Source organism: Pecten maximus, chromosome 18 (assembly GCF_902652985.1).
Source record: "Pecten maximus chromosome 18, xPecMax1.1, whole genome shotgun sequence".
Lineage (NCBI taxonomy): Eukaryota > Metazoa > Mollusca > Bivalvia > Pectinida > Pectinidae > Pecten > Pecten maximus.
In genome coordinates this window covers 14,576,050-14,592,580 of record NC_047032.1, presented here as the reverse complement: position 1 = coordinate 14,592,580, position 16,531 = coordinate 14,576,050, and the positions used below count along the sequence as shown (strand labels likewise).

The 16,531-nt window shown below is 36.3% G+C and overlaps 1 protein-coding gene across 2 annotated transcripts in view; it reads right to left on the bottom strand.

Moving 5' to 3' along the window:
- Positions 1–16,531, bottom strand: part of LOC117316584 — a 28,257-nt gene that overhangs the window by 6,215 nt on the left and 5,511 nt on the right. For both annotated transcript variants that reach the window (XM_033871248.1, XM_033871247.1), the window contains exons 4-16: positions 15,804–15,890; positions 14,082–14,231; positions 13,319–13,506; positions 12,269–12,450; positions 11,645–11,795; positions 8,218–8,345; positions 6,786–6,975; positions 6,098–6,203; positions 4,949–5,019; positions 4,021–4,358; positions 3,486–3,563; positions 2,416–2,580; positions 1,100–1,244 (exon numbers count right to left, since the gene is read on the bottom strand). In XM_033871248.1, coding sequence (XP_033727139.1) covers positions 1,100–1,244; positions 2,416–2,580; positions 3,486–3,563; positions 4,021–4,358; positions 4,949–5,019; positions 6,098–6,203; positions 6,786–6,975; positions 8,218–8,345; positions 11,645–11,795; positions 12,269–12,450; positions 13,319–13,506; positions 14,082–14,231; positions 15,804–15,890 — 1,979 coding nt within the window. The remainder of the gene's footprint in view (positions 1–1,099; positions 1,245–2,415; positions 2,581–3,485; positions 3,564–4,020; positions 4,359–4,948; positions 5,020–6,097; positions 6,204–6,785; positions 6,976–8,217; positions 8,346–11,644; positions 11,796–12,268; positions 12,451–13,318; positions 13,507–14,081; positions 14,232–15,803; positions 15,891–16,531) is intronic.

The following is a 16,531-nucleotide window of genomic DNA, read 5'->3' as shown; positions in this document are numbered from 1 at the left end:
AACTTGTACTGTACAGTAGACCCAGGAGGTTTGAGGAGGGCCAGACCTACATGATCATCAGAGTTATCTCCCTTTACCAACTTGTACTGTACAGTAGACCCAGGAGGTTTGAGGAGGGCCAGACCTACATGATCATTAGAGTTATCTCCCTTTACCAACTTGTACTGTACAGTAGACCCAGGAGGTTTGAGGAGGCCAGACCCACATGATCATCAGAGTTACCTTCCTTTTTTTAATGAAGCAATCATCCATGTGGTACATCAGACCGAATAGAATTCATACCCTGCCTACAATGCTCTCCGGCAGGGTATGAAGTCCCTTATTGCCGATAGTGTAGCAAGTTCCGATGTGATTCACATCGGGCAGTATTAAGATATGAATATAATTCACTCGGATAAAAAAAACACATGTTAATTGATGATTTTGTTATCTATTATCAACATTCAACAGATTTTGAGTTATATACCTCGGTGAGCAATGTCAAACATTCTGAAATTAAATACTTACACCAAGTAAGGTGCACTTACTCTCTGATAATGTTTTTTCAATCGTAGTAGCTTCATCCATATATGGTCACGCATACCTTATTCGGATTAGCATCCACACAAGAGTTCTCCGAGAAGTATCATGGCGGATTACAGGCGGATTACAGAGACAACTCTGAGTAGTGTAATATTGTAATGTGCGAATTAAAGATTTCCAGATGTAACGGTAGGCTAATAAATTGCTAAAATTCCATTATAAATGTTTAAATATTACTCCAAAGTTGCACAACATCCGCTATTTGTAGCATTTTAGAGGTTCATTATTTTGCAACACTATCGTCAATGGAAGGGAATCGTAGCTCTGATGACGACCATCGGTCAGAAATTGTCTGTCCGTCGTCCATAGCTACATTATTGCAGCTACAGACTGAAGAGTTTATAAAAGGGCTTGGTATTCAATACTCCTTTACAATTACAGCTATGTATGTTTATATATATCTATACACAGTTATCAAAGCTGAAACTGATATTCATGCACAATTACAGTGACAAAGTTATCTCCCTTGGTATTTAGTTATCTCCCTTGGTTTTTAGAGTGATCTCCCCTTACTTACATGTAGCCATCATCCATGTTATACAACAGACCTAGGAGGTTTGTTGGCCAGGTACTTGATACACCTACACTGGTACAATACTTGTCCAAGTGGACCAAAACTGTAATGTTACGCAGGTCCCATATAAAGACCTCCTTGTCCGCACCTGTACAAACAGCACAAAAGTGATAACCATTGTATACAAGGCTAACTATACTGGCCACATCATAGAACACAAAATATGTCATCATCAGCATATGGATTAAGAAATGAATTCAAACTATGAGAGGCTTATATTTTTTTATAATTATAGTACATACAGAAACTGGTTTTGAAGACTGCATACTACCTACTTGTCAAGATTCCCTATAAAAGAGGGAGACCCCAATTATCATCATGAATTTAATATCAGTAAAACTTTATTAATTGCTGGTCAACATCCAACAAATCTTGCAGAAAGAGCAACTCACAACATGTTATTTAACACATCAGTTTATCAAGGGGTATAACATGCTCTTTTCTGAGGCTGAACAATTAAAAAGGAACAATCTCCTGCAACCCCCTCCCTTGGAAATTCTAGGAAGCTCGCAAGAATGAGACATATGTGTACAGTATTGTTGGATGAAATTTAAAGAGTAAAAGTGGGAAATTGAGTTCAATGAATTTGAATTCTTCCAATGACAACCACAAAAACTTTTGATTGGCAAGTACAACAACTGTCAACTAATGATTTGTAACAAAAGAGGAAGATTAATCAACCAATCAGAAGATATTTAACAAAAGAAACAGCTATACTATACCAATCAGATCTTGTTTAAGAAACACCAGTTTTGTTAATACAACCAGATAGATACAACAAGATATTTAAGAAATAATTGTTATTTTTTGTTGTTCACTGGTGAATGAACGGCATTTTTTGACAGATATTTTAAATGACGCGCTGACAAATATCTGTAAAAAAAAATGCCGTTCATACACCAATGAACAACAAAAAATAACAATTATTTCTTATATTTACATTTCAAGTAATTTATTAACAAGTTTTAAAGTTGATAAAACATTATTTCATGTGTAATCAAACGTGATTTTATATTCACACTTCTGCATTCTCAATGTTGACGTTGGCACCGTCAACAATGTACTGTATGTATTCATACGCGGCAGGTTAATTGTTCACCTAGGAATGAACGCTAATTTTGTTAGTACCTTCATATAGAGAACACACAGTGGAAATGTAAATATTATGACATGATTACATACAATTAACAAATCATCTGCCAATCAGATGTTGCGTAACAAAATAAGTAGCTGTTATCAGCCAATCAGATTTACTTTACCTGAAGTGACAAGACAATGAGGCACATGTGGGGACCAGGAACAGGTGAACACAGCACGCTTATGTGCTTGGAAGGATTTAAAAGGATGAAGACAGGTGCTGCCCTCTGGTGTTGAAATCCTCAATAAAGGGGAGGTAGATGTGAGGTCCCACACTCGTACGACACCTACAGATCAAACGGGCATTGGTTGTTAATCCACGATAATCAGAAAAACTTTTGATTACACAATCAGTGAAAAGTGTGTTCCAATCCTAGAAAATGTACGTTATTCTCAGTTCCAGTCATATACATTTTTTTTGTAATTTGGTTTGTTTTTGTTTAACGTCCTATTAACAGCCAGGGTCATTTAAGGACGTGCCAGGTTTTGGAGGTGGAGGAAAGCCGGAGTACCCAGAGAAAAACCACCAGCTTACAGTCAGTACCTGGCATCTGCCCCACGTAGGTTTCAAACTTGCAACCCAGAGGTGGAGGGCTAGTGATAAAGTGTCGGGACACCTTAACCCCTCGGCCACCGCGGCCCCCATTTTTTTGGTAAATTTAATTAATACATAGAATATTATGTTAGTAGTAAATATTAATGAACTGAATTACAAATGATCAATAATTTATGAAAATAAATACAATAACTGATAATAGATGTTAAACGATAGTTAATCGATTACTGTAAACGTACATATTTTAGCGGTAATTTTATTTTAGCGCTTTTCGCGCTGGAAGCCTTGCGCTTAATTATGTTTGCGCTAATTACTTTTTGTACGTTCTATTTCTATAGAAAGTTCTGTGGATGCACTAATTCATCATTGCGCTAACTGGCTAAAATCTGAAATGCGCTAAAATTTGATTGCGCTAAAATAAGTACGTTTACAGTATCCTATCACTGTCCATTTACTGGTCAAAATAAACCTTCTGAATCACAGAATAATGTATTGTTATCTTATATGGTGAACAATGACTTACATTTCAGAAATCAATCTAGAATCAAACTTGAGAATGTTGCTATATTTTTGTTATTGGTCGTTAATGCACTCCTTAAGTAAAACAAATCATTAGATTTGAAATTATAGACTTACCATCTGCAAATCCTGCCATGATCCAAGGATACTCTGGGTCTGGATGCCAGGCGACACACAAGCAAGGCGATGGTTCTCCTACAACGAGACAACAAACCAAATTTTGAAATCAAAGGGCCACTGTTAAAATGTAACATTGGGTTTTCCTTGGAGCAGAGGTAATGCAGTCATCGTTTACATAGGTAGCCAAAAGTTAATTCCCTGGTCGGACCTGGAAAGGTATGGGGTCACCTGCCTGACCATGTGGTTTTCTTGGTGTAATCAAGTTTCCTCGCACAATAAGACCCCTCACTGCTTTCCATCCGGCCAACAACGGAGACTTATATAACTTGGCATGACTTGTTTTACAATTGTTGTAAAACAAATTTTTATATTATTTAAATGTAACATTGTGAAAACTGTTAATTTGACATTCTTAATCAAAACTCACCTTTGATTAATACATTTTTATCATTACAAGGCTTAAGGATAATGTTCATGGAGATCAGAGACAGAACATCATAAAGAAACAGTTAAGTTGAAGATGCAAACTCACCTCTACAAAACGGCGACTGCAAAGTAAGTGCTGGTTTAACATGGTAATAGGCAGGTTCTCTTGACCTTTGACTCTTCCCAGGTGAACTTTGTCCTATATTTGTTTCAGGTGACCCCTGACCTAACCCATTCGTACTGTGACTGTCCTCATTTGGCAACTCATCCAAATGTTTCTTTTCTCTGTGTTTTTTAAACTTTGTTTTTCCTGATTCTGTGACCTTTGAACCTTCATGTGTATCCTGTGATGACTGGTCTGTAACCTTTGACCCTGATTCTTTGGTTTCATTTAAGGATACTTCATCATCTACTTCATCAATGAGTGAATGTGGATGAGGAATACTGGAAATGAGACATTTATATGATCTACACATATCAAAACATGTCAAAAATTAAATAAACATGAGGCCCATAGGGCTGAATGGTCATCTGAATTTTTTCTTCAATATGGTGGCCATCTTAGATTTCAGATTGATCCGAAAAATATCACTTCCTCAGGACCAACAGTATCATCCATGGCAAGTTTGAGCTTAATTCCAGCAGTACAACTGGAGAAGTTTGAAATTTAAACAGTTTGCGGACGTGCACAACCCACAACACATGGCAAAGACGAAAGACAAATCACAATGGCTATAGATAATCTTGACTCTGGCAGTCTGCTGGTTAGATGACCCTTAAAGGAAATTTTCCACTTTTTCTGATTAGTATTGATATCCAACCCCAAAACGGGCTTTCATACACAATATCAGTATCCTATCTCTATAATTGAGTGAATGACAAATATTCATATCAAAATTTGTGATGCAAGACAGATGAAGGGTATTTAAAACAGTGTCTTTGTAATGGTGCATCAGAAGAACAATTTTGGCCAAACAGATGAGAAAAACCTCATATTCACATTTTGGTCCTGAAGATCCTGTTTAAAGACATACCTGTATATATGAAGATTGCCATCTGAACACGCTGCTGCTAACAATCCAAGTTGTGGTACCATCTCCGAGTCCTGTCAGATAAATTGAAACAATAAATATTCAATAATATTATTTTACAAACAATTAATACAGTTTTGATTAAGCTAACCTCTAAATTCATCAACAGTTGCCAATCGGTCACTATCATGATACATGGTGAAAGATTTTATCAATAAGTTTATGTGAACATGTACATATGTACATGAATTTTCTGTCTGTGAACAGACCGTCCTGTCTGGGAAAACACAAGTTAACATACCTCTTATAGCATTCAGAAAAGTCTTAGTTACCAGTGGACTTGCTTTTTTTCTAGATTTATCAGCATATGAACAGCGCCAGTGTTACTATGAGGAGGGATCTGCCTGTAGTAGCTGGTGGCTACCACACTGAACATCATACAGCAGACCAATCGCATGGCATCAAGAGCAATTAGGGAAAAGTAAAAATCCTCGATATTCACAGTTGTGTTCAAGTCAAACGACAAGTGTATGATTTTTAACAATATATTATCATATCTAACCGAGAATTGAACGCTTGGATTTCAAAGACGGGGGTTATGTCTTGCCAAGAGACATAACTACAACAGCACAGAAGGGTCAATTAGTTCTCACATAATTCACAGGACGATCCTCTTGTTGCCAGGGAAGAAATTAGTCACAGGGGTAGGGAAAAACAGCCGACATCCCACTTGAATGATGAATTTTCAAATGAATGTCGATGTCTTTGGTTTCAATGATGTCATACAATATTCATGTAAATGGCTAGTTCCCTGTATCAACCTGCAGGCTTTTGGTTATTAGTAAACTAATCAGATCAATAATTGTTTCGACTGAAACTTGTTTATTGATAAATATGTGAAAAAAAATAATCATAACAAGAATATACATGGACAGAGATATTACAACCCTCGTGTAAGAGTTTCGCTTGATATCCCTGCCCACATAACAGGCCCATGTATGATTCTATTTATCTCGGCTACCTGAGAAACACACACTGCCCCAGATACACTGTAGGAATTGAACTATTGTGGCTCCTGACAGAGGGAGGGATAGAGGTGGTCCAGATCTCAAGTTATAAAATATATAACATACCACATGATGTTTATTTTACCTTGGCTTTTAAGTCGTAGAACAAGTAAGGACACCACTGAAGCTGGCGGACTTGTCCATTCTCATGACATATACACAGCACCAGGTCAGCAGACAGGCAGCTGGCTCTAAAACATATTCAATTTCAACTGAATTGAAATTCTTATTCACATTAACCTGTCTCAGCAAATATTGTATTGAACTTCAACTGAATTTAGATTTGGTCGATAAATCACAAAACATTTCACAGCTCCTGTCCCGATCAAATATTTTTTTCAACTTTTAATTTATCAAAATTAGCATTATAAAAACAAGCTTGCTGTGTATTGCAAAAGCAAAACATGTCCCCTACTGGCCTGACCCCTTTAGAAATAGTAGCAGTGATCTTGACCCTGACCCAAAAACTTTCACTGACCTACCTTTTAAAGCATGGCTGAGAAAAGTGCGGAAAACTGAGTGAACGGACTGACAAACAGACAGACTGACAGATGGATAGGGGGGGAAGCCTACAGCCCCCTGGTTTCTCTGGTAGGGGATTAATAATGCATAATAATAATAGGATTACCGCTTTAGTGTACATTAGATTATAGTGCAGCCAAAAAGACTTGTCACTGTGAATACAATCTCAAACCCTTCACACCAGTATATTTATCAACAGCTTTTCCAAGAGACATATTGTATTTTATGTAGGTTGCAAATCAAATCCTCACTTTTTTACACGAACTTCAACTTCCCACAGCTGAATGATGCCCGGCTGGGTGACGGGTTTGTACAGTCGATTGGTTTGGTCCATATCAGAGTTGCAGGAGATGGCGAGGTACTGAGGGGACTTAATCTTGATGGGCAAGGGGCACCAGGCCAGCCCCCAAACTGGCCCCCCAACAAACAGCGTAGTATGTCCTGTGCAAAAACAACAGAATTATGTGTATTTTATACAGTCAAACCTGTCTATTAAGACAAGTGAGGGCAGAAAGTGAATTACAGTAAAACTTGGAAAAGTCAAAGTCAACGGAACCAAGTAAAATGTTCCACTTATCCAGTGGTTTGTCTTAAACGTGTTTCTATGTACGGATATCAGGCATGACATGACTGATCTCGGAATTGACTGTTTGTCTGCCGTACGTACATTTCCAATAACATGGTGCGACAAACGCAACAAGTGAATACATACTTTTAACATTTTATACCATAATTATTTTTTAATGAAATTAAGATTATAGATGTAAAGAATGAAATGAAAAATATGTCAAGTTATAAACACAGGTCATGCAACGTACGTGAATACACATGCACACACACAATACATAAAGTGAATGTGATTGTCAATCGCATTCACTATATATATTGTGTGTGTGAATTGTAAACAAAGATGGCGTCGGCCAAAATACTGGAGGGAAATTACAAAATACGGGAATTTGGGCTCTCCTCCCGGGAGGAAATAAACAACTTGAAAATAAGGGAGATTTTGTCTCACGCCGGGAGGTATGACATGTATGGATTGATAAAAACATTTCCGACTTTGTACTTACAATATATCCAAATGTTTCAAACAGACCTGTTAAGTCTACTATAAAAACTTCGGACATAGGAACATACAAACCTAGGATATTTCTTCGATAAATGGGGATACAAAAGATGAATGCCCCTGTAAATTCACTCAAGCATGGCTGGTCACGAGGTTTTTGCGAATGATAAAATGATTTTGTCAGTATTCTCTTAACCTATTTTTATGACATGGACATGTATTTTGTGTGTTCTATACCAGAGTATACTATATATTTGTGTCTGTGACATACATATGGGATATATATTGCATACAATGTACATAATGCGTACGAAGACATCGTTGTAATGACCTGTCAACCACTTCAGTGGTTTTTTAAGCATATGTCGTTGCACCTTGATTTCAGACACAAGCTGCATCAAAGAATTAGTGCTCACGAAATAAGAGGTCGCAGTCGGCAAATTCATATCCAACAGAAAAGCAGTCGAGGAGCGGCCTCTTATGTTATGGGAGTAAGGGATTTTCAAGACCTGTGTGACCCCTGTCAATAGTCTATTAGCCTAAAAGTGGGCGAAACTAGATTACAAAGCTGGACACAAGATACTGTATGGGATTTTTTCTGCATTACTGATACTTACCACTTTCGATGACTGAACCAAACCTGGGGATGGTTTGGGGTTTGTCTGATTTTGTTGTCCTTGATGTTTTATGTGTAACCATGAACTCCACACTCTCCTTGGTATTTGGAAGATATTCCTCGATAGCACTGTAAAGTAAGGTACACTTGGTTAACTTGATCAGTCACTTAGTTATATTATACTCCAGTAATCTACATATCGGGAGGTCTCCATGTCTGTCAAACAGGGACCACCAAAAAAAGGGAATTTAATAAAAACAGTACCAGGATATAATAAGACACATTTTCTCATACTGTTCTTGACCGACAATAAGCCCCTTCTCTGCAATAAGCTCCTTCTCTTACTCTGTGATAAGCCCCTTCTCTGCTATAAGACCCTTCTCTGTAATAAGCCCCTACACTGCAATAAGCCCCTGCTCTGTAATAAGACTCTTCTCTAAAATAAGCCATTGTCTGCAATAAGCTATACTCTGTAATAAGCCCCTACTCTGTAATAAGCCCTACTCTGCAATAAGCCCCTGCTCTGCAATCAGTCCCTATTCTGCAATAAACCCCTTCTCTGTAATAAGCCATACTCTGCAATTAGCCCCTGCTCTGTAATAAGCCCCTTCTTTGCAACAAGCCTCTTCTCTGTAATAACCCCTACACTCTAATAAACCCCTACTCTGTAATAACCCCTACTCTGTAATTAGTCCTACACTGTAATAAGCCCCTACTCTGTAATAAGCCCCTATTCTGCAATATAATTAGCCCCTTCTCTGTAAAAAGCACCTTCTCTGCAATAAGCCTCTCTCTGCAATAAGCCCCTTCTCTGCTATAAGACCCTTCTCTGTAATAAGCCCTACACTGCAATAAGCCCCTGCTCTGTAATAAGCCCTACTCTGCAATAAACCCCTTCTCTGTAATAAGCCATACTCTGCAATTAGCCCCTACTCTGTAATAAGCCCCTTCTTTGCAACAAGCCTCTTCTCTGTAATAACCCCTACACTCTAATAAACCCCTACTCTGCAATAAACCCTACTCTTGTTATTAGTCCTACACTATAATAAACCCCTATTCTGCAATATAATTAGCCCCTTCTCTGTAAAAAGCCCCTTCTCTGCAATTAGCCTCACTCTGCAATAAGCCCTTTCTCTGAAATAGGCCCCTACTCTGCAATAAGCCATACTATGCATTAAGCCATATTCTGAAATAAGCTATACTCTGCAATAAGCCATACTCTGCAATAAGCCATACTCTGCAATAAGCCCATTCTCTGTAATAAGCCCATTGTCTGCAATAAGCCATATCACTCTGCAATAATCCCTACTCTGTAATAAGCCCTACTCTGCAATAAGTCCCTACTCTGTAATAAGCCCATTCTCTGCAATAAGCCATACTCTGCAATAACCCCTACTCTAGATCTATAATAAGCCCCTTCTCAGCAATAAGCCCAGACTCTGCAATAAGCCCCTACTCTACAAGAAGCCATACTCTGCAATAAGCTAAACTCTAGCTGCAATAAGCTATACTCTGCAATAAGCCATATTCTAGCTGCAATAAGCTATACAGTCTACTCTGCATTAAGCCATACTCTAGCTGCAATAAGCTATACTCTGCAATAAGCCCTACTCTGCAATAAAAGCACCTTCTTTGCAATAAGCCTCTTCTCCTTTCTATCATGTCTTTTTGTATTCAAACAATGTACAAAATTTATTTATTTTTAGAGTTCTCCCATTGGATGTATATTATACTAGAGTTATTGATAGGTCTTAAAACCTTGGAACAGAGAGAGTTATCAGGGCTATTCCAGTAAAATATCTACCCACGTGACTCGAGGTAGTCAAACAGGAACTACCAACAGAAGGGATAATAACAGTATCAGATATTAGATACAGTTTCTTCCTCACTAACCAAGCATAGAATTTAATTTCCTTATTTCTGGAGACCTCCTCCAGGATAAGTATTTTACTGAAAAACCCATTAGCTGGATAGACTCTTTTTTTTTTTTTTTTTTTTTTTGAAATGGAAACTTAGTCTAAATAACACATATAAACTTAAGATGATTTGAATAAGTAGATTGTTCTAAAAGCTTTGGCATGTAAAGTAATCTTAATCAAGTTTGTTTGGAAAAATCCTGTATGATAGAAGATTATCAGCCAGTTGACCTAAAATTAATGTGTGGAAAGTGTTTTTTTTCTATTTAATTCCATGTGACCATTACCTCTTAATTAACTGACCTTTTCTATTTTATTCCATGTGACCATTACTTCTTAACTGACCTTTTCTATTTAATTCCATGTGACCATTACCTCTTAATTAACTGACCTTTTCTATTTAATTCCATGTGACCATTACCTCTTAATTAACTGACCTTTTCTATCTAATTCCATGTGACCATTACTTCTTAACTGACCTTTTCTATCTAATTCCATGTGACCATTACCTCTTAATTAACTGACCTTTTCTATTTAATTCCATGTGACCATTACCTCTTAATTAACTGACCTTTTCTATTTAATTCCATGTGACCATTACTTCTTAACTGACCTTTTCTATTTAATTCCATGTGACCATTACCTCTTAATTAACTGACCTTTTCTATTTAATTCCATGTGACCATTACCTCTAAATTAACTGACCTTTTCTATTTAATTCCATGTGACCATTACCTCTTAATTAACTGACCTTTTCTATTTAATTCCATGTGACCATTACTTCTTAACTGACCTTTTCTATTTAATTCCATGTGACCATTACCTCTTAATTAACTGACCTTTTCTATTTAATTCCATGTGACCATTACTTCTTAACTGACCTTTTCTATTTAATTCCATGTGACCATTACTTCTTAACTGACCTTTTCTATTTAATTCCATGTGACCATTACCTCTTAACTGACCTTTTTAACTGAAGCACAACAACATGTTCTTTTAGTTGTTTTTGTGCATTTTTCAGAAATCTGACTTATACCAAAGATTTGTGATATCAGGCCCCAGTTTAATCAATATTCCTCATTCAAAGAAAATCTCTTTACTTAAATTGTCCCACAAGAATGCATTACAAAATTTTTAAAAAGTTCAACCATTTGGACCCCAAAAACGAAAATGGCCCAATAATGCTTTCCTATGGAAAAAGTGAAGGATTTTCCTTAAGTTTAGGAATGTTGATGAAACTGGGGCGAGAATTCGAAGCAATCAAAGTGAGCCAGAATTTCCCTGACCATTCATTGTCCTGCCATTGTTCATGTCATCATTTTCTTGATGTGCTGCAGATTGTTGATTGTCATTAATAACAGTGTGGTCAATATATTGCGAATTGTTATTGACCAACCCAATGTTATACACAATGAATACAGTTCTATCAAACCTCTAATGCACAGATTTAACACAAACTGACTGGATTTGAATCAGTCCATCAGAAAATCCTAGTCACAGAATGACACTTACCTAACATCCACTTGTGTCCAGTCCTCAAGTTGTGGTGCAATTTCTGGGAATTTCATCGTCTGAGATTTATTTAGATCAACTACCCTCTTAAATGTGTAATTAAACTGGTCTCGTCCTCCCTTTTCTCTTGTCATAGGAACTTTTGGCTGCCCTAGTAATAAAATTTCAAGTTATTAGCAAAGTAAATTCCAGAGGTCTTTGAAGTAAAATTTCTGCACAAGTTACTTGTTTGTTTGTTTATGTTTAACGTCCCATTAACAGCCAGGGTCATTTAAGGACGTGCCAGGTTTATGAGGTGGAGGAAAGCCGGAGTACCCGGAGAAAAACCACCGGCCTACGGTCAGTACCTGGCAACTGCCCCACGTAGGTTTCGAACTCGCAACCCAGAGGTGGAGGGCTAGTGTTAAAATGTCGGGACACCTTAACCACTCGGCCACCGCAGCCCCTGCACAAGTTACCCATATACAAGGAAATTCTGGTTATCTATATACTAAGAATTCTGGAGGCTCTAGGATTAAAATTTCAACAGCAGCTATCCACACAGGGAACTTTGGATGTTAATATAATTACTGCACTTTCTTATGCATATACTTTTTCTACTTTTTGTTACATAAAATTACTTACTTCTTTCACCAGACTTGGATTTATTCATTTTCAAATCATTCAATTCATCATCATCGACATCTGTCTCAAAATTTTCATCAGATGAGGATTCCTCTCCAAGATTTACATCTGAGGCATCTTCATCGTGTTCATCTTTCGTTAAATCTCCCTGAGTTGACAAATCAGACAGCAGACTCCTGGCCCTTAAGTAACAAAGTAAAAAAAATTTAAAATATTTTAAAAGAGATAAAAGTTTAAAATTCCTCTGAAAATTTGTTTGTTTGTTTGTTGTGTTTATCGCCCGCTGAACACCTGGGTCATTTTAAGGCGGGATATCCTTGTAGTAGTTGGTGACTAACTCACTGAACATCATACGTCACATGCTATCTAGGGCAATCAGGGTAAAGTGTCTTTCTGAAGGACACAACCATGACAGCAGGGACCAACTTGTTTCTCAGCTTCCCCGAGATACACAAATCACCATGGGTGGGGAGCATTGAACCCTGCACTTCGGATGATCTTTCCTGAAATCATCGAGTGGTCGGGTGGCGCAGTGGTAACACACTTGCCTTTCACCTACATGTACGTGATCAGAGTTTGATTTCCCAATCGGACATAAAAAGGTGTGGGGTCACCTACCAGACCACATGGGCTTCCCCAGGTACTCTGGGTTTCCTCCCATGTCAATACCCAACACATGCTTCAATTCAAGCAAACTAGAGTTTTTCGTATATGTTTACATAATTTGATTTGCAATTTAAAAAAAAAAATAAATAATTATATTTTTTAAAGCATATTAGTGTAGCCCCTGAAGGAAGCTTCTTGGGAATCAAGCGATTTGATATGGAAAAAATGGCGTAGCTGGGGAAAGAAAACCAGACCCAAGTTGTCTTCTAAACAGAGACAGACAAATATGTGTATGAAAAATTCATATCCTGTATTTATCCTGTAGTAAGCACAGGGATCCGGCATATAAACTTCAGGTAGGTGGTGGGCTTAATTATTGTCAGATGATGAAATAGCATTTTCAACAATTTTACTGAACTTCAGTTGACACTTTATATGACATACTTTTGGGATGCCTTTCGCTTTTTTCTTTTGTTTTCATCCTCATCCACATCATCTTCAGATTGAAGTTTTTCCATTTTTGATCTTGCAATCTCATTTTTCCTTTTAGTAATGTTATGATAATTGATGTGTTGTTCCTTCCACTGAAGTTTCATTTCCTTGTTGCAAATTTCACAAATATATGTCTCATTCTGGAGAAAAAAAAAGACAAAAGTAAAAAAATTTTCATCAACTAATTACAGAAACACTATGTCAACTTCAAACTGAAAAGGCAATTGAAACTTTGTCACTGAATATGTAAAATGTTAAATTTAATATGATTCATTCGAAAAGTATCAAAGTTCAGAATATATAATTATATACATATATATATATGTGCAAGTTTTTATTTTTTATTAATGTTTTGAACCAAACCATTGTCAAAAATTCCTGTTTTTAATTTCCTATCTACATTTTTTTTTGGCCAAGACATATTTTGCAAGATTTTTCACTTTAAAATTATTTCTTACAAGGCATTTTCAAGATTTTCATTGCATCTATCAGGGTATATGAATATTCCAATTCTAATTCAACACATCTACACCACACGTACCTGTAGATCACACAAAAAAGGCTTCAAATTCTGCTAAATGGAAATCTGGAAAGTTTACGAAATATTCAACATTTCACATTATCATCATATTGTTTTCTTTAGGGGAGACAATGCAAATTACATTGCCACTGTCTCATTATTGTCCAATGACTAAATAATTAAGAAATGAATTACCTCCCTTCCACACCATTCCAGGTGCTTTTGGTAATACTGTAAGAATCGCAGCTCCTTTCCACATTGGGGGCACAGCAGACGTTTTGTCCGTTTCAGGATAAGTCTCAAAGAGGCGTTGTCTGTCATTCCCTCTGGACATTTTTCGGACCACTATAAACAAATATTGATGAACTGATAAACACACTTTATATGTAAGCTTACAAACACAACAGCCGGATTAAAAACAAGAGCTCCCGGATCGATTTTGACATCTGGGATCTTGGTGCCAACCATTGAATGATCTTTATTGGTTCAATTAAAGATTGATCTTTTTTTTACTTTCCTTTTTTTCCACTTTTCTTCTTAATTATTTGATAACAAAGGAAACCTATATGCATGAAATCTAAGAAAGATCTAAAAAGAACTCTGAGAAACATAAATTTGAAATACCTCTGATGATGGTGGGCTAAAACACTTTGTCAGGGATATACATATCATAGCCATGTAAAATCAATGGTTGAAAAAAAATCACTTTTTTTTTAGAAACAGAGCGTCTTTAATGTTCCTCCAAAATATCTTTTCACAAAATTGTCACATTATACACATTGACATATTACTGAAGTAACCTTTTTCATTAGGAAATGGCTAACAAATCTATCTGCAATAAATAACATGTTATACAATTTGTTTTCACAACACAATTAAAAAATCTTAACAATATAATTTTTCTAAGCTCATTATGATACAACCAATTTATCAGGGTATATGTCCTAGATTTGATCATCACCAAATATACAGGACCTCGGTACATGTGTCAGATTATCTCTAAGTTCATAACCAACCAATATATACAATCCCAGACTGGGTCCTCACACATTATACCTGTATTAGAATATTACTATAGAGTCCACACTGATTATACCTGTATTAGTATATTATGATAGAGTCCTCACCGATTATACCTGTATTAGTATATTACTATAGAGTCCTCACTCATTATACCTGTATTAGTATATTACTATAGAGTCCTCACCGATTATACCTGTATTAGTATATTACTATAGAGTCCTCACTCATTATACCTGTATTAGTATATTACTATAGAGTCCTCACCGATTATACCTGTATTAGTATATTACTATAGAGTCCTCACTCATTATACCTGTATTAGTATATTACTATAGAGCCCTCACTCATTATACCTGTATTAGTATATTACTATAGAGCCCTCACCGATTATACCTGTATTAGTATATTACTATAGAGTCCTCACTGATTATACCTGTATTAGTATATTACTATAGAGCCCTCACCGATTATACCTGTATTAGTATATTACTATAGAGTCCTCACTGATTATACCTGTATTAGTATATTTCATCCTCACTGATTATACCTGTATTAGTATATTACTATAGAGTCCTCACTAATTATACCTGTATTAGTATATTTCATCCTCACTGATTATACCTGTATTAGTATATTTCATCCTCACTAATTATACCTGTATTAGTATATTTCATCCTCACTGATTATACCTGTATTAGTATATTTCGTCCTCACTCATTATACCTGTATTAGTATATTTCGTCCTCACTGATTATACCTGTATTAGTATATTTCGTCCTCACTCATTATACCTGTATTAGTATATTTCGTCCTCACTCATTATACCTGTATTAGTATATTTCGTCCTCACTGATTATACCTGTATTAGAATATTTCTAAGTTCACAAAACTTACTACTTTAGAGTGAATCCTCATCATGTGCTCTTTGATGCTGACTTTCCCCTTATATTCCTTTCCACATAGCACACATTTGTAGAATTCCTGTAAAATAGCCAAAATAATAAAGTCATAAATTTGGATGGAGTACTAGTACATGTACTTTAAATTTATCAGATATTTCATTAAGATTCTTGAAGCTAAAGGTTTCTAAATACACTAAAAAAAAAATTTGTTTTATTTAATTTTAGAACACATCATGATCATTACAAACCAAATCTTGTATTTAGTATTTGTTTATAAATTATACAAATTTAATAACCCCTATAGATGACATGCACCTACAAGTTTCAAAATGGAAGCTCAAGTATTTTTTTCTGTTATCAAGCTAAGACTGCCTTGAATCTGGTCGGGCTGCCAGAACGTCCAGACCAGCAGCCCTGTGTGCTGCCAATATTTTCAGCCAAATGTATAATGTCCAGCTATTAAAAGTTTTCTTCACTTACTTCAATAATTATATTTCTCATTTTTTTTCATATTAAACCCATTGGAGTAACATTTAATATTCTATGTTCAAAATGAACTAGAATGCAGGGAAATTGCATCTAGATCTAGAATTCACTTTTTTTTCCCATCGTCGGGGTTAAGGCCAATAGGGGCTGAAAGGACATGCCCGCAAATCCTCCAAAAAGGGCTACACCTTTGGCTGGATACATATTATATATAAGACAGTCCGGGCTGCCTCA